General features: G+C 44.6%; 1 protein-coding gene across 2 annotated transcripts in view; it reads left to right on the forward strand.

Moving 5' to 3' along the window:
* The window catches only part of ADISSP (adipose secreted signaling protein), a 104,966-nt gene that overhangs the window by 54,864 nt on the left and 28,721 nt on the right, over positions 1–21,381 (forward strand). For both annotated transcript variants that reach the window (XM_089662205.1, XM_089662204.1), the window contains exon 4: positions 15,583–15,721. In XM_089662205.1, the coding sequence (XP_089518331.1) occupies positions 15,583–15,721 (139 nt within the window). The remainder of the gene's footprint in view (positions 1–15,582; positions 15,722–21,381) is intronic.

The raw sequence follows: 21,381 nt of genomic DNA on the forward strand, positions 1-21,381 counted from the left end.
CCTATGTATGCATTCATCACTACGTGGGGGGACAGGGGCACCTTTTTTTTTTTTTTTCTTTTTTGTCTTTTACTACACTGGGGCAACAGGGGCACTTTTTTTTATTTTTATTTTTTTTGTTTACACTGTCCTTTTTTTTTTTTTTTTTTTTTTTTTTTGCCCTTTACTGCACGGGGCAACAAGTGCACTTTTAGTTTTTACTATTTTAGTTTTTACTATTTACTTTTTTACTTTTAGTTTTTACTATTTACTTTTAGTTATTATTTTTTTTTTATTTTTTTACACTGTCCCTTTTTTATTTATTTATTTTATTTTTTTCCCCCTTTTATTACATGGGGGCAGCAGGGGCACTTTTTTAATTTACATTTATTTATTTATTTTTTAAAGTAACAGTGTAAAAAAAAAAAAAAAAAAAAAAAAAAAAATCGCTTTTATTCTTATCACATGGAATGCATGCATCCCTTGTAATAGAAATAAGCAGAGACAGGTCCTCTTTATGGATAGATATGAGGTCGATAAGACCCCACATCTCTCCTCTGCAATGTAAAACATTAGATCAATGCTTTTTTTTAACTAGTGCTTTAAGAAAAAAAAAAGGGGGGGGGGCGCTTGTTTACAAGGCGCCGGAACCAGAAGTGATGTAGTGACGTCGCTTCGGTCCTCCAAGGGCATAGAGATGAGTGGAGGCCATCTTTCCTTCACTGATCTCTATGCCCAGTGCCGAGATTGTTCAGTGGTTTCCAGGGGCGGACTGACAACTCATGGGGACCCCGGGCAATAGGGGATCATGGGGCCCTTGTGTCCTTGCCCAAACTCAAAAAAGCCTATGAAAAAGGTACCAGGGGCATCTCATGGGGCCCCTACTGACCCCGGGCAGTGCCCGAGTTTCCAAATGGTCAGTCTGCCCCTGGTGGTTTCTCAGATAAGGCTGAGAACCACCAAGGGGCGGGGTTATTTTCGGCACCTGTACCGGTGCTATTTTTCATATTCGCCAAAGGCCGATGGGGGTGTTTTTGGCCACAACGTTTTGACCGTCGCAATTTTGGTACATCCCTAATTAGTACTTTGGAGGGGGTTATTGGGGGAAAATTGGGAAGAATGCCACCCTTGCAGCCATGCTGGCTCTGCCAAGAGACGTTGGACCCGGAACCATGCAGGCATCATGAGACGGTAGCCCCTTTACGGAACCTCGAGCCAGCCCTGGAGAAACCTGGGGTTCCATGGAGCCGTGGTGGAGAATGGCTGGCTGCCCTAGTCCAAACAAGCATTTAATCCTTGCAGATCGGAGAAGACCCCATTGCTTCAATCCAAAAGAATGATTGCAAACCCTCACCTTGTAAAACAACTCATTCAGTTTAAAATCAAAATGAAAGACAAAATCTTTGCATATAAAACAAATATTTTTTTCCCTTCTAGTTAACAAAAAAAAAAGATCACATACCCTCTGTTCTCAGCTGCATGAGAGCTGGGGGAGGAGAAACAGCAGCACACTAATCTTCCCACTGCTCTGAAGGTGGTGGGGGTGTGTCAGGACAAGTCTGATCATTGGTGGAGAGCAGACTGAGTTCCTAGCCCAGCTAGAGGACTGACCACACTCCACACTGTGCTCTCTCATGCCTAGTGTGGTCAGTTTTTAATAGGAAAGCAGAGAGACTGATCGGAACAGCAGGGATTTCACACAAAGGAATCATTACGAGGAGAACAGGAGACTTTTTCCTACTAGCACATGGTACAGCCCGGCACACATCAGGGATAGGAAATGTTTGCTTTACATACTCTTTAAAGTAAATTCCAGATTAGTTTCTTTGTATGCTTGGCATCGTGCCTGACTGTATAAAGTTTCCTTAAGTTCGCTCTGGGTTGGGTTTGGGAGTCGTCGGGGCCGGGTTTGGGAGTCGTCGGGGCCGGGTTTGGGAGTCGTCTGGGCCGGGTTCACAGTTTTGCAGTTTTTCCGCCCTTATATGTTCTCCATTGAAACCAATGGAAGCAGATCTGACGGCACGTCTTTGCATGTTTTCAGTGTGCATTACCAAAAGAAAAGAAAGCGCCAAACAATAATATCACTCTTCTACAGCAGCAAACCTCTAACCCAAAATATTGGTGAAAAATAAAAAATCAACAATCGGAATGCGCTAAATTATATCAAAAAATTAATTAATTTGTGTATAAAAGTCCAAACATCCTAAATACAAAAAAATCTCCAGTGAAACAATCCATAAATTGGTGTAGAAAAATGTAGAAAAAATGTCCAACACCCCAAACGAAATTTCTTCTTAACATATAAGTGCACCGTGCTTAATCCACCACCAAATGAATGGAATAAAACTCACCAGAGCTCAATGCTGATCAAATTATGAATCAGCACAAGCGTGTTTGCTCTGGGAGCGATGAGAGAAGACAGATCATGAAGCAACACTCTGTAGCATGGGCACATCCAGATACCAGGAGCAATACTCTGCAGTAACTCTGAAGTATGGCCAGGACTCCTTATATAGCGATCATCCTCCAAATATATAGTAATACCACTCAAAAATAAAGGAAAGGCATGATGGTGCAGTAAGTAAAAACCCATTTAACTTTATTACAATCTCATCTTACTCACAAAGTTAAGTGTCCACCTGACACTGGTATAACAAGCGATCAGATACAAGGACTGGACGAGCCCCGTTCACCGCGGACACCTCGCCGACAGCTCCAGGGAACGTCCTGACGTCATCCAATAGGCTCCGCCCGTTCACCGCGGACACCTCGCCGACAGCTCCAGGGAACGTCCTGACGTCATCCAATAGGCTCCGCCCGTTCACCGCGGACACCTCGCCGACAGCTCCAGGGAACGTCCTGACGTCATCCAATAGGCTCCGCCCGTTCACCGCGGACACCTCGCCGACAGCTCCAGGGAACGTCCTGACGTCATCCAATAGGCTCCGCCCGTTCACCGCGGACACCTCGCCGACAGCTCCAGGGAACGTCCTGACGTCATCCAATAGGCTCCGCCCGTTCACCGCGGACACCTCGCCGACAGCTCCAGGGAACGTCCTGACGTCATCCAATAGGCTCCGCCCGTTCACCGCGGACACCTCGCCGACAGCTCCAGGGAACGTCCTGACGTCATCCAATAGGCTCCGCCCGTTCACCGCGGACACCTCGCCGACAGCTCCAGGGAACGTCCTGACGTCATCCAATAGGCTCCGCCCAAATAGGCGGAGCCTATTGGATGACGTCAGGACGTTCCCTGGAGCTGTCGGCGAGGTGTCCGCGGTGAACGGGGCTCGTCCATTCCTTGTATCTGATCGCTTGTTATACCAGTGTCAGGTGGACACTTAACTTTGTGAGTAAGATGAGATTGTAATAAAGTTAAATGGTTTTTACTTACTGCACCATCATGCCTTTCCTTTATTTTTGAGTGGTATTACTATATATTTGGAGGATGATCGCTATATAAGGAGTCCTGGCCATACTTCAGAGTTACTGCAGAGTATTGCTCCTGGTATCTGGATGTGCCCATGCTACAGAGTATTGCTTCATGATCTGTCTTCTCTCATCGCTCCCAGAGCAAACACGCTTGTGCTGATTCATAATTTGATCAGCATTGAGCTCTGGTGAGTTTATTCCATTCATTTGGTGGTGGATTAAGCACGGTGCACTTATATGTTAAGAAGAAATTTCGTTTGGGGTGTTGGACATTTTTTCTACATTTTTCTACACCAATTTATGGATTGTTTCACTGGAGATTTTTTTGTATTTAGGATGTTTGGACTTTTATACACAAATTAATTAATTTTTTGATATAATTTAGCGCATTCCGATTGTTGATTTTTCAGTGTGCATTGTATTGGATGGGAACTTCCATCCTAATGCTCCTCAATGCAGACTGAAACTTGTATTGGTGCATTACATGCTTTGATTAAATGGAAAGTGCACCAGGCAAAGATGTGACTGCAGCCTCTGGTGCATACCTGGAGATCCTGCAGGTAGCGGCACTTCTGTTTACAGGCTGACAACACTGAGCCACCTTCTTGCCATTGGCAGCGTTGTCAGCAGGCTGACAATGCAGCTCCTAATTGCAAGGCAGTGACTTGGTGTTGTCACCCTGTAATGGGAAGTACTGTTACTGGCAGGATCTCCAGAAACTATGCAACAGATTGACAAGAAATGAATTTAATACAAAAACTGTACACCATGAGGCATGAAGCCAGTATGACAGACCTACTAAAACATAGATTTGAAGTTTTTCTTAACTTTTTTTTTTTGGTGTGTGTTGTTTTTTTTTTTCTTTGTGTTTTATATATTTTTTGTGTGTGGTTTCTTTTTGTTGTTTTTTTGTTTTTGTTTAGTTTAGTTTTTTTTTTAGATTTAAGCTATTTTAACAACCTCTGATTTGGCTGGTAATCTTTGTAACAATCACATTGGCTTTTCTGCAAAAGATTGATGAATGTCCCGAGAGCCCGGCTCGGGTAAACCCGAAAACGCCATTTGGTAGACAGTCCTTTTCCCTTCCTGGTGATGCCGGGCAGCTCCCTGAAAAGCAGCGTGTGCTGAGCCCCTTATCCTAGTTATTATTTATTATTATTATATATTTATTTATTTTTTTTTTTTTTCCAGATTGTGCTATTTTAATGACCTCTGATTTGATTTGGCTGGTAATCTTTTTAACAATCACATAAACCGGGTAAACCAATCACAAAAGTGGGTAAATAAACCTGCTTGTGTTGCACTCCATAGAACGCCGTTTGGTAGACAGACTTTTTCCCTAAATAAATAATAGTGCAGTGCTGTCAATCATAAAAGTTCAATAATAAAGGTGCAAATAATATATATCCAGAAACAGCATCAAAGATAAATTAAAAGGATCTGAAAGTTCAAATAAATCAAGTATGCAGCACCCGAAAGACACTTCCTCTGCTGTAATACGTATCACTGGTGAAGAAATAGCAGAAATGCGCACTCACCAACCGCGCATGTGTATAATATATCCGTGGTGTTAGATGGCACCGGATGGACAGCGGGACCCTCTCCAGGAAACAGATCATCCAACTTGAGTGAAGGAATGCAGCAGGACTCAGAGGTCTCCCTTAATGCCGGGTAAACAGCCTGGATGGATGGATAAATCCTCTGGATACAGACACTGCTGTGGATCTGGAACCCTCGATGAGGAGGGTTAGAACAAAGAGGGGGTGCCCATAGTGTAGTAGGTAATGTTTATTTAAATGAATTATGCCAGAAAATAGGGTTCAGGTACAAATGTATAGACATACATGGATAGTGTACTAACCCTGGAGTAAAAGTGGCTTTTTCCCTGCCTGGTGATGCCGGGTGGCTCCCTGAAAGGCAGCGTGTGCTGAGCCGCTTATGCAGGCCATAGATGGGGAGAAAACTGGCCGATTTTTCTTAAAAAAAAAACAAAAACGAAAAATCGGTCATTCAGTCGGCCGACGTTACCAGGAACAGTAAAAAAATCGGCCGATTTTCATCCCGTCTACCGCCGGCAAAAAGTGTCCCTGCAGAGAGCTCCGCTATTTCTTTGACAGTTCTTTGACATTTATAGCGGTTGCAACATTGTATCTATTTGTATCCATTTCGGATACAGATGTTTTTATTCGGAAACAAATAGATACAATGTTGCAACCGCTATAAATGTCAAAGAACTGTCAAAGAAATAGCGGAGCTTTTTGCCGGACTGGAATTCTTCTCCTTCTTCTTCCTCCTCCTTCTTCCTTCTTCTTCCTCCTCCTTCTTCCTTCTTCTTCTTCCTTCTTCTTCCTCCTCCTTCTTCCTTCTTCTTCTCTCCTCCTCCTTCCTTCTTCTTCCTCCTCCTTCTTCCTTCTTCTTCCTCCTCCTTTTTCCTTCTTCTTCCTCCTCCTTCTTCCTTCTTCTTCCTCCTCCTTCTTCCTTCTTCTTCCTCCTCCTTCTTCCTTCTTCTTCCTCCTCCTCCTTCTTCCTTCTTCTTCCTCCTCCTTCTTCCTTCTTCTTCCTCCTCCTTCTTCCTTCCTTCTTTCCCTTCCTCCTTCCTTCCTTCCTTCCTTCCTTCTTCTTTCTCTTCCTCCTTCCTTCCTTCCTTCCTTCCTTCCTTCCTTCCTTCCTTCTTCTTTCTCTTCCTTCCTTCCTTCCTTCCTCTTTCTCTTCCTCCTTCCTTCCTTCCTTCCTTCCTTCCTTCCTTCCTTCCTTCCTTTCTTCCTTCTTCTTTCTCTTCCTTCCTTCCTTCCTTCCTTCCTTCTTCTTTCTCTTCCTTCCTTCCTTCCTTCCTTCCTTCTTCTTTCTCTTCCTTCCTTCCTTCCTTCCTTCTTCTTTCTCTTCCTCCTTCCTTCCTTCCTTCCTTCCTTCCTTCTTCTTTCTCTTCCTCCTTCCTTCCCTCCTTCCTTCCTTCCTTCTTCTTTCTCTTCCTCCTTCCTTCCTTCCTTCCTTCCTTCTTCTTTCTCTTCCTCCTTCCTTCCTTCCTCTTTCTCTTCCTTCCTTCTTCTTTCTCTTCCTCCTTCCTTCCTTCCTCTTTCTCTTCCTTCCTTCCTTCCTTCCTTCCTTCCTTCTTCTTTCTCTTCCTTCCTTCCTTCCTTCCTTCCTTCTTCTTTCTCTTCCTCCTTCCTTCCTTCCTTCCTTCTTCTTTCTCTTCCTCCTCCTCCTCCTCCTCCCTTCCCTCCCTCCCTCCTTCCTTCCTTCTTTCTCTTCCTCCTTCCCTCCTTCCCTCCTTCCTTCTTTCTCTTCCTCCTTCCCTCCTTCCCTCCTTCCTTCCTTCCTTCCTTCCTTCCTTCTTTCTCTTCCTCCTTTTCCTTCCTTCCTTCCTTCTTTCTCTTCCTCCTTTTCCTTCCTTCCTTCCTTCTTTCTCTTCCTCCTTTTCCTTCCTTCCTTCCTTCTTTCTCTTCCTCCTTTTTCCTTCCTTCCTTCCTTTTTCCTTCCTTCCTTCCTTCTTTCTCTTCCTCCTTTTCCTTCCTTCCTTCTTCCTCTTCCTCCTTTTCCTTCCTTCCTTCCTTCCTTCTTTCTCTTCCTCCTTTTCCTTCCTTCTTTCTCTTCCTCCTTTTCCTTCTTTCTCTTCCTCCTTTTCCTTCCTTCCTTCCTTCCTTCCTTCCTTCCTTCCTTCTTCTTTCTCTTTCTTTCTTTCTTTTTCTTTCTTTTTCTTTCTTTCTTTCTTTCTTTCTTTCTTTCTTTCTTTCTTTCTTTCTTTCCTTTTTTCTTTCTTTCTTTCCTTTTTTTTCTTTCCTTCCCTTCCCTTCCCTTCCCTTCCCTTCCCTTCCCTTCCTTCCTTCCTTCCTTCTTTCCCTTCCTTCCTTCCTTCCTTCTTTCCCTTCCTTCCTTCCTTCCTTCTTCTTTCCCTTCCTTCCTTCCTTCCTTCTTCTTTCCCTTCCTTCCTTCCTTCCTTCCTTCTTCTTTCCCTTCCTTCCTTCCTTCCTTCCTTCTTCTTTCCCTTCCTTCCTTCCTTCCTTCTTTCTCTTTCTTCTCTTCCAGGTCACGGCTCATGCGCAGATTTTTTTATCGGTAAAAAGATCGGCCGATTTTCCCATCATTGCCGCGAAAATCGGACGATTTTTTTCAAACTTTACCGATTTAAAAAAAAAAAAAAAAAAAAATAAAAAAATCTGCCAAAATACCCAAAAACGGCTGACCTATTAACCCACTAACGATCCGAAAATCGGCCGATTTTCGACCCATCAATAGCCTGCATTAGCCTAATTATTATTATTATATATATTTATTTATTTATTTTTTTTTTTGGGTGGGTGTGTATGTTGTGGTGTGTTTTTTTTTTTTTTTTTTTTTTTTTTAGATTGAGCTATTTTAATGACCTCTGATTTGGTTGGTAATCTTTTTAACAATCCTTTTGTGTTTTCTGCGAAAGATTGATGAACGTCCTGAGAGCCCGGCTCGGGTAAACCCGCTTGTCTTGCTCTCCAGAGAACGCCGTTTGGTAGACGCAGCCTTTTTCCCTGCCTAGTGATGCCGGGCGGCTCCCTGGAAGGCAGAGTGTGCTGAGCCGCTTATCCTATTAAAGGAAGTGATTAGACTCCAGACGTCTGTCCGCAGGGTTGACCAGACCTGCTTAATTCCTGTTTTCCGGCTTCTATTGACCGGGCAGCTGCATTTGTGGCTTTTCATTCTGCGGAAAACATTTTATTTTTAGGTGCTATAAAAAACACGTAGCCTGTAACACGATGTTCCTTCCCGTCGATCGCAGACGATGGTGAGCAACGCTCCCCACTGCAATACTCGGAGCTCCGCGAGAGACTAATATGTCTTTTATCCTGAAATGTTTATAGGAAACGAAGTTTGCGACCAAGAAAGGCATCAGGAAAAAGACAGCAGAAATGTATTTTGGTTTTAACAGTTTAGATATAATATTATTCATCCCTGTCAAATAAAAAGATACATTTTAATCGTGCAGGACACAGGCTGAGCGATTATAAACCCTGGGTTATAGGTTGCTACCTTCAGGGGATTGGACACAGCCAGAGCTTTTGTGGACATGCCCCCTGGGCGTCCCGCCCCTGTAACCCTACCCCACTCTGTGAGTCGGAATTTTTTTGCTGGTGTCCTCAGGTGATGGACCTTATCTCCTTTTCACAGAGAAATCGTTCTTAACGAACGTATTATCTTCATATTTCTCAATTAACTCTTCTGGAGGACTCAAGTCGTCTTCATACCACATTAGATGCAGTGTACGCGGATCGGTGCCATCTTGATAAAACCGTGGGATCTGTATTCAAACCCCAAAACATGGACGGCTGGGAATGTTGCTTTGGGCACGGATCCTGCATGGGTGCTCACCTCAGCACTTTGTGCTGCACATGTAGCCAGGTGCAGGGTGCTTCTACATGGTCCATCCCTATGGAACCCAGTCTCTGAAGGCCCCTATTAAGGGGTTTACCCATCATGATGGGCAAAGCCTGAACCCTATGTAGGGGACCAGCGTCATTGGCAAGTAAGACGGGGTTGACCTGTCGCGGATCGGTGCTATCTTTATAAAACCGTGGGATCTGTATTCAAACCCCAAAACGTGGCGGATGGCCTGGAATGTTGCTTTGGGCACGGATCCTGCATGGGTGCTCACCTTTAGCACTTTGTGCTGCAAATGTAGTCAGGTGCAGGGTGCTTCTACATGGTCCATCCCTATGGAACCCAGTCTCTGAAGGCCCCTATTAAGGGGTTTACCCATCATGATGGGCAAAGCCTGAACCCTATGTAGGGGACCAGCGTCATTGGCAAGTAAGACGGGGTTGACCTGTCGCGGATCGGTGCTATCTTTATAAAACCGTGGGATCTGTATTCAAACCCCAAAACGTGGCGGATGGCCTGGAATGTTGCTTTGGGCACGGATCCTGCATGGGTGCTCACCTTTAGCACTTTGTGCTGCAAATGTAGTCAGGTGCAGGGTGCTTCTACATGGTCCATCCCTATGGAACCCAGTCTCTGAAGGCCCCTATTAAGGGGTATACCCATCAAGATGGGCAAAGCCTGAACCCTATGTAGGGGACCAGCGTTATTGGCAAGTAAGACAGGGTTGACCTGTCGCGGATCGGTGCTATCTTGATAAAACCGTGGGATTTGTATTCAAACCCCAAAATGTGGCGGATAGCCTGGAATGTTCCTTTGGGCATGGATCCTGCATGGGTGCTCACCTCAGCACTTTGTGCTGCACATGTAGTCAGGTGCATGGTGCTTCTACATGGTCCATCCCTATGGAACCCAGCCTCTGAAGGCCCCTATTAAGGGTATGCTCATCATGATGGGCAAAGCCTGAACCCTATATAGGTACCAGCGTCACTGGAAATTACGACGGGGTTGACCTGTATCTCTGACTGTTACTGTAAAGGAACGGGACTATGTTTGAAATGTATTACACGGTGTAAACTTTTAAAACCTGGAAATAGAACTCAACCACTCAGGGCTTAGACTCTGGTAGAGGACTAGGTGTTGCATCATACCACTAGGCACACATAAAACCGCTACTTATGCCTAGAACATTGGTGGGCAACTGCGGCCCTTCAGCTGTCATGGAACTACATGTCCCATGATGCATTGAAAGGCTGACAGTTGCATCATGACTCGCAGAGGCATGATGGGACTTGTAATTCCCTAACAGCTGGAGGGCCACAGTTTGCCCACCCCTGGCCTAGACCCATTATAAGATACTTGATGCATCTTTTCACCACAAGGACTTTGCTACAGGTCTACACTTGAGTTGCTTCGTTTTCCTTCCACACACACTTACCCTACTATCTGCAACCTACCCCGTGAGTATCCCACAGAGGATCACCCTCACCCATTGCTATGATAGAAAGCAGGCAATAGGAAGCCACAGCAAAAGCTCAGGTGAACATTCACTCTGCTGAAATCCTGCACAACACTCAACCACAGCGTGATAATGCTTCCCTTGCACTGGAGCAAAACACTATTTTTTTTTTTTTTTTTTTTTTTTTTTACAGCGGTCTCCGACTCCATTTGAGGCATGTAACAAGCGGCCTACCTGATGACTGCAGAGCTTTCTGCAACTGTGTCACAATTTCTTGGACAAAGGCTTTAATGCAACCATCTCTGTCTAAGGCTCCATAATAACAGGCCCCTTTTCATGCTCCACCATCTTTACCTGAGTTGGATCCCGATATGCCCACCCTAGAGGAGGTGGACATAGAAGAGACCTTGTGGAAATGTTGGAGGAGGCTTTGGAATATTTCTCGCCCCCAGACTCCTGTACACCTGAAATTGCAACTTCACCGAATATGCTTGCAGATGTGGACATGCTCACTTCCACTGTGCTCAAAGGCTTCGGCTTTGTCCCACTTGATTCTCCTCCATCTGACCATGCTCCTTTGTGTACAAAGAGACCTGCTAAATCTGTTTGTCAAACCGCTAGCTGGACTAGTTCAATTAACGGCCAACACAATCCTTTATCCCAGGGCTGTGCCTTAACTGAGCAATTGCAGCAATTACCTCCTGCCTGGTCTTTTTGTGTGAATGTTCTAGAACAAGCAATGAAACGTGTTTCCAAAATGGTTCTAATCTCCATTCATGCGTAGAATCTTGTGGCTCAAAGCTGAAGCTGCCTGTAAGACGCCTCATATGTATGCCCTTCAAGGAGGATGTCTCTTTTGTTGGACCTTGACAAGTTTATCAAATTTGTCAAAGGAGGGAAGGTTCTAAATCCGTAGCAGAAAATTCCAAAAACCAACCTTCTTTGGAGCCTCTTTCTCACCAAAACACAGCACCTAATCTCTATCCAGACTTCATTTTCAAAGCCTATGGTTTTTTTTTTTTAGCCCTTTTTTTCGGTGTAAGACTTTTACCACTAAGCCCACCAAATCTTTTCCGAAGCTCTCTTTCCAATAAAGGAGTTCCCTCACTTCTAAGAACCCTACCCCTTACCATTTTCTTCTCTCAATCAGATCTGCTCAAGGACAATCAGATCTGTAGCATGCCCTGAATAATCTTTTGTCGCAGGGAATATTTGTGGCAGTACTCCCACTAGCCTGGTTCAAATGATTCTACTCAAACCTGTTTAGAGTACCAAAGGCCAATGGGGGTATTTGTCCTATTCTGGACCTCAAATCCCTCAAGAAATACCTTCTCATTCCAATGTTTTGCAAGGAATCTGCAAGGTCGGTTGTTTCTAGGGGAATACCCGTCACCCATAGATATCCAAGATGCCTATCTGCTTTTTCCCATTTATCCACCTAATCCACATTTTTTGCAGGGGAAGGCAATAATTTTCAGTTCATTGCACTGCCTTTTAGCCTATCCTCTGCTCTCAGAGCATTCACAAAGGTCCTAGCAACTCTTCATGCCCTTCTAAGAACTTGGGGTATCCAGGTCACAGGTTATGTAGATTACCTTCTCCTGAAGGACTCGTATGCCTTCCAGCTTTCTGCAAACATCCACAGGACAATTCAGATGCTCCAGACTTTTTGGTTGGTGTATCTCGGATCGGGGCCCCTTGCGCTTCCTTGGGACCCCAACTTGGTTCTCTCTGCCCTGCAGAAACCACCCTTTGAACCCATCGGGAATATCATCTTCAATTAACTCTCCTGCAAAGTGGGCTTTTTGGCTGCTGTCATGTCTGTTAGTCATGTCTATGATCTGGCAGCTCTTTCTTGTAAGGAGCAGTTCCTCATTTATTCTTTACCATGACAAGGTAGTCCTACGCACCTGACCATACTTTGATCCTATGGTGGTGTCAGACCTTTACCTCAATAAAGACAATGTCCTTCCATCTTTGTGCCCTGCTCCAAAGCACCGAAAGAAAATTGCCCTTCATTGCCTGGAAATAGCTAGAACCATCAGTCTACATCAAAGCAACAGCTTCTAATGGGAAGACAAACTACCCATTTTGTCCTATCTTCAGGACAAGGGACATCCTCCTTCCAAGTCCACCATCGCTGAACTTCTAAAGTTAAAATCTACCCCTGGGCTTATGCGCCCACCTTACTAGGTTGGTGGTTGATTCCTGGGTATTCCAGCAGCAAGTCTGTGGCCCAACTTTGTAAGGCTGCAATTTAGCCCATCTATACCTTTTTCAAAGCTTTACCAGATGGACATCTACTCTTCTGCAGATCCTGCTGCAAGACTCTTGCAGCAGCACTCAGAAGTTGGGTTGTTGATCCTTTTTTTTTTTTTTTTTGGGGGGGGGGGGGGGCTTGACGGAACAGTTTTGTTGCCTAGTTTTTTCTCTCCCTTCTCATTCATTGCTTGGGGATGTCCCATGGTCTCTGAATATGCAGCCTGTGTCCTATATTGTACGATTTAAGATAAGAGCAATTTTGATTTACCTGTAAATTCCATATCTTGGTGTTCATTCAAAAGGCTACAGTGGCCTCGCTATGGGGGTCCGGGGGGTACCAGAGGGGTGACACCATCATAAGCTTTGCTGATGACATCACTTCTGGTGCTATTCAAAAACCGCATCCTTGGCATGTCTGAAAGAATGCCGGGATCCTGCATTTGGCATAGCACCGGTGGCACCTGCAGGGACTCGAGCAAGTAAGTGCCACCCACTGGGACATGATGCTCAGTGGGGAAGAATAGATTAGCAGAAGCATGGCCTGTGGTGGAGGGAACCTGGGACAGGCTGAGGTGCGACTCTGCTGAAGTAGAGTGCTGGATTGCTGTTGCTTGGGGCCCGGGATGGAGGGAGTGGAGGGTAGACTCAGGCACTGGCTGTTTGCAGTAGAGACCATGCTGCCCTGAATTTTTCCTATGATTCGCAGAACCCAGCTCCTCACTGCACCCCTGCCAACTCCCGATCCCTGGTCACCCTATGACACTGCTCCATGGGGCTCATCATGCGGGGGGTGCTGGGAACTGCAATCACCAAGTAACTACACACCTCCTGGTTCACCTGTGCTTCCCATCCCCACCTCACCTTTTGCTTTTTAACCCTGTCTGCTGAAATGCCATCATCACCCCCCACACTTGGGGTTTCTAAGTGGGTTCTTTCCTTTTAGGGTGTCACCCTTCCTTTAAAATCTTTGCCTCCTCTCCCTTACCGTTCCAGTCGCCTCCATTCCTAGGAAAGGTGATGGTGAAAGCTCTGACATACACCTGTCAGTGGCAGCAATGTGCTTGGCCAGAATCTGTCTCCCATGGTAAAAAAAAGTATTTGGGGTGTGACACCATGTTGCCACTGACAGGTGACACCCTCCCTTCTATTCCTTGGTCACCCTGCATTGCTTGCTACCAAACTAAGGACTTCTGAAGTAGTGTAGGGTTTTAGGGAAGGTGCCCAGGTGGCGTGTCTTAGAAAGCTTTGACAGTGTCCAATCACCTGGAGGTATAAACCTATAACCCAGGGTCTATACCATGTTCTGTGCTGTACTCCAAGATATAGAATGTACAGGTAAGTCAAAATTTCTTTTTCCCTGATAAATGATAACCAATAGGTTCTCTTTAAAAGACCCTATTATGTATTCGGTTGGACGGACTGACTGGCTCCTGAATTTCTCTTTTATATGTTCAGACACGCTTCGCTGTATGTTGGTATTGGACGGTGTTCTTGTTATATAGGCCGTAACCCTGACTCATCTGTAGCGGTCCAAACTGGAGGTCACTTTTTAGTCTTGTGTCGGAATAGTTGGCTTCGTGCCAGTCCATTAATGGAGATCTGGAGCTCGTTGTACACATGTTGGCGGATCTCTGGCAGAAGATGACAGCGAGAGGTTTTCAGAGGCACATGATGGAAAATGTTTCTTCTGGAATCTGACGTATGGACAGGATCAGCCTTTGTGGACATAACTTTTACTATCCTTTGTATACCATGGAGAGCTATTTGTTGACCTAAATCTGTCCTAAATATGGGCAATTCAGACTGAATGTATAATAAGAAAACAACAAAACAAAAACGGATGGCAATCAAGACAAAGTGTATTTCATCGAAGAAAAAAAATCCATGGTTTACTATGAAGAGGTGTACAGGAAATGCATAATGTTTTTATACAGTTTATGGAGCAGCTATATGAAGATTTAGGGTGGGGCAAATTTATTTTTAAAATGTCAGGTGGTAAAAAAGAAATCGGCAAAATCTTAAATATAGATTGTTGAGGTTTCTTTAACCTTATTAACTGTTCCTGATGAAGTCATTCTGACGAAACGCGTTGGGTGGGGCCTGATTTCATGACGTTGCCATGCATGTGAGGCCGCTTGCACTCACGGACATGACTTTCAGTGCGGAACTCAGATTCTTTGGATGACTTGTTAGCGGTTTGATACCCATTGTAGGTTATAGCACAACATCATGTGAGCATGTTTTTAAGGTTTTATGATCAGTTTGTTTTAAGAAGGAGCTGTGTTCAATGATTATGTGTTGCCTTGTCCCCTTTGTGATATGGGACTATATACTAAATTCAATAAGTTGGTCAAAACTCAGATTTTGCTTCTCCTCCACACACTGATCTTCATTTGGGTGGTTTATCCCAAGTGAAGATCAGTGTGTGGAGGAGAAACAAAATCAGGAGTTTTGACCAACTTCTTGAATTTCAGAGGTCAACACCATAAAAGTGGTGAGATTACCATAGGGACATTTTTTGTTAACTTTTTATCACCTGGGACGGCTGGTCCCAGGTGATAAAGCCGGTCCATAGGAGACAAGCTGGTCCATATGAGACTGGCTCGCACTTTGCTTTTGGACCCCAGACTTTGTTCTGTTTTATCTTTTCCAATTTTATTGGTATTCTTAAGGCTCGATTCATACTTTGTGTAGCCGGAATGGGGAGATTTACCACACTTTTCCATGTGTTGCCCATAGGATTAAACCTTACTGCTTTTTGTTTCTAAATCCTTTCCATTAGTGTCTAATGGTGTGGGCTTGTTGGTGGTTTTCACGGGAAACTACGAAATGTATTCAGGCTTCTGAAATGTACTAAATGCCTTGCCGAAGGTTACAGGACAGTAGAGTAGGTAGCGGTCTTCACATGCAATCAACACAACTTCATGTTCATAAGTATTGGCAAACAATAGAAACAAGGTTTTAGAACCAGAGATTGTACATTAATCTGATCAATTGCACATGTAAAATATTGCTGTACGGTTGGATGGTGAAGAAGCAGGCCAGCCGCAGCAAGCCACTAAGGAGAGGAATTCTATAACTGGTTTCTTCTTGTGGTCTTACAGGTCGGCTTTCTGAAGATTTTGCACAAGTATGAAATCACCTTCACTTTGCCTTTAAATCAAAAGCTGGGGAAGAGCATTTGTGCGGTACCACTACCGAACTTGAACCTCAAAGTGACCAACATCATCGCGTTGCCGGAAGGTGAGACCCAATTGTTCCTCTTCAGCATGGCCTTGGAGGGCGTTTACCCAAAGGGGCTCCAATATTCCTATGTGTTATTGCTTTGGGAGGGGTGGAGGTTGAACATCTGCTGTGATCAGAGGCTGCTTTTTTTCCAGTCTATGTAGTAAATTAATGTGACCAACTGTGGCTGTTCAACGTGGCCTGGGGGAGGGGGCTTTCAATGAAAGGGGTTCCAATATTCTTATATATTCTTATATATGTGTCATTGGTTTTGGAGGGAGGTGGCGGTTGAGATTCAGTGATGGTAGAAGACCGCTCCAGTTGAATGTGGCCAAGCACTGTTCAGTTATTACCGGTGTATGTTTAGCACTTGCCAGTTAGTCTGTTGTGTATTGGCCTTGACATAGGATGTCTGTATTTATGGATTTCTTGTAGAGTGGTAGGATGTTGGAGGTTGTCCATCTTCAACAATTAGAGGCCACTTCTTCTCCGGTCTATGCAGTAAATTAATCTGACCAACTGTTCTTCAATGTGGCTTTTGAAGGCTTTCAGTTAAAGGGGCCCCAGTATTCTTATGTATGGGTCATTGGTTATGGAAGGGGGTGTAGGTTGAGCATCTGCCATGACCAGGAGCCACCCTTTCTCCAGTCTATGTAGTAAATTAAAGTGACCATCTGGCTCTTCAACACGGCTTTGGGAGCTTTCACTGAAAGGGGCCTCAATATTCCTATGTATGTGTCATCGGTTTAGGAGGGAGGTGGTGGTAGAGCTTCAATGATGGAAGACCTCTCCTGCTGAATGTGGCCAAGCACTGTTCAATTTTTATTGGTGTATGTCTAGCTCCTGCCAGTTAGTCTGCTGTTTATTAGCCCTGATATGGGATGTCTGTATTGACTGACTTCTTGTAGGGTGGCCGGACGTTAGACCGGGCACTATCATTAGTTGGGTAGAAGAGGGCTGGACAGCTTGTAACATCAATTTCCCAAATGGCCTTTCAGGGCAGCTTATGAGAGCTAGGTACTTCCTCCAACAGGAACTACCAAATCCCTTTGTTTTTTCAGCTGGTTTTTCCAAAGTGAAGTTGGTTCTTTTTTTTTCCCCAGAGTAGGCTGGCCCTTTTTTCCCCTAGAATACTTTTTTTTTTTTTTTTTTTTTTTTTTTTGTATTTGTTCTTTTACCCCCCCCCCCCTTTCTTCTTCTTTTTTTTTTTTTTTTTTTTTTTTTTTAATTTTCATGTTTGGGTTTCTAATACCACTGTTACTTAGTGCAACTTTGAGTTGTATGGCTACATTGTCTTTCCTCTTCCGATTTTGCAGTTTTTAGACAGGATTTATTTCTTCGCTTTAACTAGTCTAAATAAATGTTTTTAGTGGGTAGGTTATTTTATTCATATGATATATTTGAGAAAGAAAGTTGTGAGATAATTAATGATTGTATTAGTTGTGAGATAATTAATGATTGTATTCATATCCTGGCTCTGCACCAATACTCCACCTTTGACTAGGCCTCTGTTGTGGTGAAATGTGGTGGTGAATGGCGTGCTTCATTTTGGCTTCGTGAACTTGTTCACATTGCAGTAAAGCTGTTTAGATAAAAAAAAAAAAAAAAAAAAGGTTAGGGGTGTGTGTGTGTTTTTTTTTTTTTTTTTTTTTTATTGTTCTAGGGAAGGTTGGCCGATCCTGTTACCTCATTTTTATTGGAAAGGAAAGCGAAGAAAGTGTTAAATCTTTGAGCATTATCTCATTGTAATTCCTCCTCCTGCTTCTCCCGGACCTTTACTTTAATGGTCCCCAATGGGACATTGACACGGAGGTCCAATGTATCACACTGTATATAGAACATCTGTCTCCTGACAGTGCAGGAACGCTGTTGTATGGTACATTGACTTCACATTGTCTGCCAATACTTCCCCAGAGCCGCCTTCTGCTACTCTGACCGTTCTCTCTGCCTCCGCCGTACCATCGAAGCGATTACTGTCACCAGGGTCACCTCATCTCTGTAGAGCTAATACAGAATCGGAGGGGGATTCCTCCAGGGTGAGGGGTTTATACAGCGGACGAAGGGAAACATTGGGGTAGGTTTACTAAAACTGTAGAGTGCGAAATTTTGCACAGCTGCTCAGCCAATCGGCTTCTGACTTCAGCTTGTTCAATTAAGCATTGATGATAAAACCTGGAAGCTGGTTGGTTTCTATGCGGAGTTGCACCAGATTTTGCACTCTCTGGTTTTAGGAAGTCAACCCCATTGTGTCATACTTGGGGGACAATGCTCAAGATGGTTTCTGACCATAAAGCACAACTTCTGAGACCCCTCAGCTTTTAGAAGTGATCTCGTAATTTGGCCTATTAAATAACATTTCTCAGTCTTTGAGAACCTGCGCTTCATGCCGATATGCCTTGCATAGCTACCGTTCCTTTGCTCACCTGCGGCTCCAGTTGCCATTTTTATATTTGTTGGAGCTTGCACAAGATTGCAGATTCCCCCCACCCCATGTGATAATGCTGGGCCAATCACAAAGCACCAGTGCTGTTACATGGGAGGCAAGGTATTGGGTCACGTTACTCCATACTTGGAGGTTCCAGTTATTTCTTTTATCTCCCAGCAGCGAACAGATTGTTGGGGAAGGAAATAACGCTGGTGGCCAGACCATAAAGTGGACCTGTTGCTTTTTCCTTGCGTGGTCATGTTGCCTTGTTACGCTGGCCCCCTCTCTTCTGTACAGTGAAGGAAATAAGTATTTGATCCCCTGCTGATTTTGAATGTTTGCCCACTCACAAAGAAATGATTGGTCTAAAAATCGAATGGTAGGTGTATTGTAACACTGAGAGACAGAATAGCAACAGGAGTGGGTCAAGAAGAAGCACATTAAGGTCCTGGAGTGGCCTAGCCAGTCTCCAGACCTTATTTCGATTGAAAATCTGTGGAGGGAGCTAAAAGTTTGAGTTGCCAAACGTCAGCCACCAAACCTTAATGACTTGGAGAGGATCTGCCTGTAACACTGAGAGACAGAATACAACAACAAATTCAGCAGAAATGCATGTCTAACAAATGATGACTGATCTGCATGTTCATGAGGGAAATAAGTATTTGATCCCCTTCACAAAACATGACTTAGTATTTGGTGGCAAATCCCTTGTTGGCAATCACAGAGGTCAGACGTTTCCTGGAGTTGGCCCCCAGGTTTGCACACATCTCAGGAGGGATTTTGGCCCACTCCTCTTCGCAGATCCTCTCCAAGTCATGAAGGTTTGGTGGCTGACATTTGGCAACTCGAACTTTCAGCTCCCTCCACAGATTTTCAATCGAATTAAGGTCTGGAGACTGGCTAGGCCACACCAGGACCTTAATGTGCTTCTTCTTGACCCACTCCTGTTGCTATTCTGTCTCTGTGTTACAATACACCTACCATTCAATTTTTAGACCGATCATTTCTTTGTGAGTGGGCAAACATTCAACATCGGCAGGGGATCAAATACTTATTTCCTTCGCTGTACTTTGATTCTCTGAACTGCAGCCAGCATTCAGATTAGGAAAGTAACTGACCTCTCAACTCCTGATCGCCATGCTTGATCAGGTCTTGTGACCAAAAAGGATCAACACGGCGGCCAAGAAACCATCATTGTTGGGCCACGTCTGTGGTGGTGGCCATTTCTTAGCACCATAAGATACCAGCTTGCTGCATCTTTCTCCAGTAGAGCGGACCTTATTGCTCACCCTCCTTTTTACTATTTTCCATTAGCTAGCGAGGCCACCCATCTCAAGGTTTGGCAGCATGAGACTGGAGCGGACAGCGACCAAGAAGCCTGATCATAATGGCATTATTGGGGGCACTGGGGGTCCTGTATAAGGGAGAAGCTCTGGGAACTGGAGGCAACTGCTATCAAGTACAATGCCTACACTGGTGCAAATCTGCTTCTACTGTTGGGGCCACCTCCACATGTACCTGGAAGGAAAACCTTTAGGAAATTATACTTACCTACTTAGTTTTTTGGTTTACATACTCTTTAAGCTGAACCCTTACCAGTAGCCAACCCCTAATATACAGCTCTCTGACTAACACTTAACCTAACCTCCTATAACCACCCCTCTGTATTTTACCCCCGTATTCGTAGTGCTACTTTACCCCTTTTTGGTGCAAACGTGCCTTATTGACTCCAGAGCTGCCATCGGAGAAAGCTCTCAGACTCGTGCCGGTATGATATGGAGCTGGAATCCTCTGATCTGCAGAATGGGAGGGGGATGGGGGACTCCAGATGGTACCGTCTGATGGCAGGAAGGACACAGAACAGAGGTAAAGGGTACTTAAGGTAATGAGATCTCCGTGTACATCAGACATGAATCAATTTCTGTACAGGTGGGGGGGTTCTGTATTGGAAAGTGACCAGTTTAATGACATCTGGCCCTTCTCTCTGGCCATGTGGGACAGACCTGACCTGTGTAGTGGATGATGGTGATTGGGCTTTACTGTTCCCTCACTGCAGGTCTGTTGCAGTATAAGTCATGACAAATATTGTGGCGAGTACTGTCCTGGCTTACTCTAGAGGGAGATGATACAATTATCTGGCAATATGGGACAGCAGGACAACAAGCACAGATATAAAGTGCCTTAAAGTATTCATACTCCTTGAAATTTTCCACATGTTGTTGTCATGTTACAACAGTCAATGTATTTATTGGGATTGGATGTGATGGACCAACACAAAGTGGCACATAATTGTGAAGTGGAAGGAAAATGAGAAATGGTTTTTAAAATATTTTACAAATAAATCTGTGATAAGTGTGGCAGCATTTGTATTCAGCCCCCCGGAGTCAATACTTTGTAGGACCCCCTTTGGCTGCAATTCCAGCTGCAAGTCTTTTTGGGGATGTCTCTTTGCACATCTAGAGGGACATTTCTGCCCATTCTTCTTTGCAGAATCGCTCAAGCTCTGTCAGATTGGATGGAGAGCGTCTGGGAACAGCAATTTTAAAGCCTTGCCACAGATTCTCCATTGGATTTGGGTCTGGACTGTGACTGGGCCATTCTAACACATGAAGATGCTTTGATCTAAACCATTCCATTGTAGGTCTGGCTGGATGTTTTGGGTCCTTGTCCTGCTGGAAGGTGAACCTCCACCCCGGTCTCAAGTCTTCTGCAGACTCTAACAGGTTTTCTTCTAAGATTGTCCTGTATTTGTCTCCATCCATCTTCCCCTCAACTCTGACCAGCTTCCCTGTCTCTGCTGAAGAAAAACATCCCTACAACATGATTCTGCCACCACCATGTTTCACAGTGGGGATAGTGTGTTCAGGGTGATGTTCAGTGTTAGATTTCCGCCACACACAGCGTTTTGCTTTTAGGCCACAAAGTTCAGTTTTGGTCTCATTTGACCAGAGCCCCTTCTTCCACATGTTTGCTGTGTCCCCCACATGGGTTTGCGCAAACTGCAAACAGGACTTCTTATGGCTTTCTTTCAACAATGGCTTTCTTCTTGCCACTCTTCCATAAAGGCCAGATTTGTGGAGTGACGACTAATAGTTGTCCTGTGGACAGATTCTCCCACCTGAGCTGTGGATCTCTGCAGCTCCTCCAGAGTTCCCATGGGCCTCTTGGCTGCTTCTCTGATGAATGTTCTCCTTGTCTCCTTGCCTGTCAGTTTAGGTGGACGGCCATGTCTTGGTAGGTTTGCAGTTGTGCC

The sequence above is a fragment of the Staurois parvus genome, unplaced genomic scaffold (assembly GCF_062004578.1).
Source record: "Staurois parvus isolate SC_StPar_1 unplaced genomic scaffold, SC_StPar_1.0 ptg001437l, whole genome shotgun sequence".
Taxonomy (NCBI): domain Eukaryota; kingdom Metazoa; phylum Chordata; class Amphibia; order Anura; family Ranidae; genus Staurois; species Staurois parvus.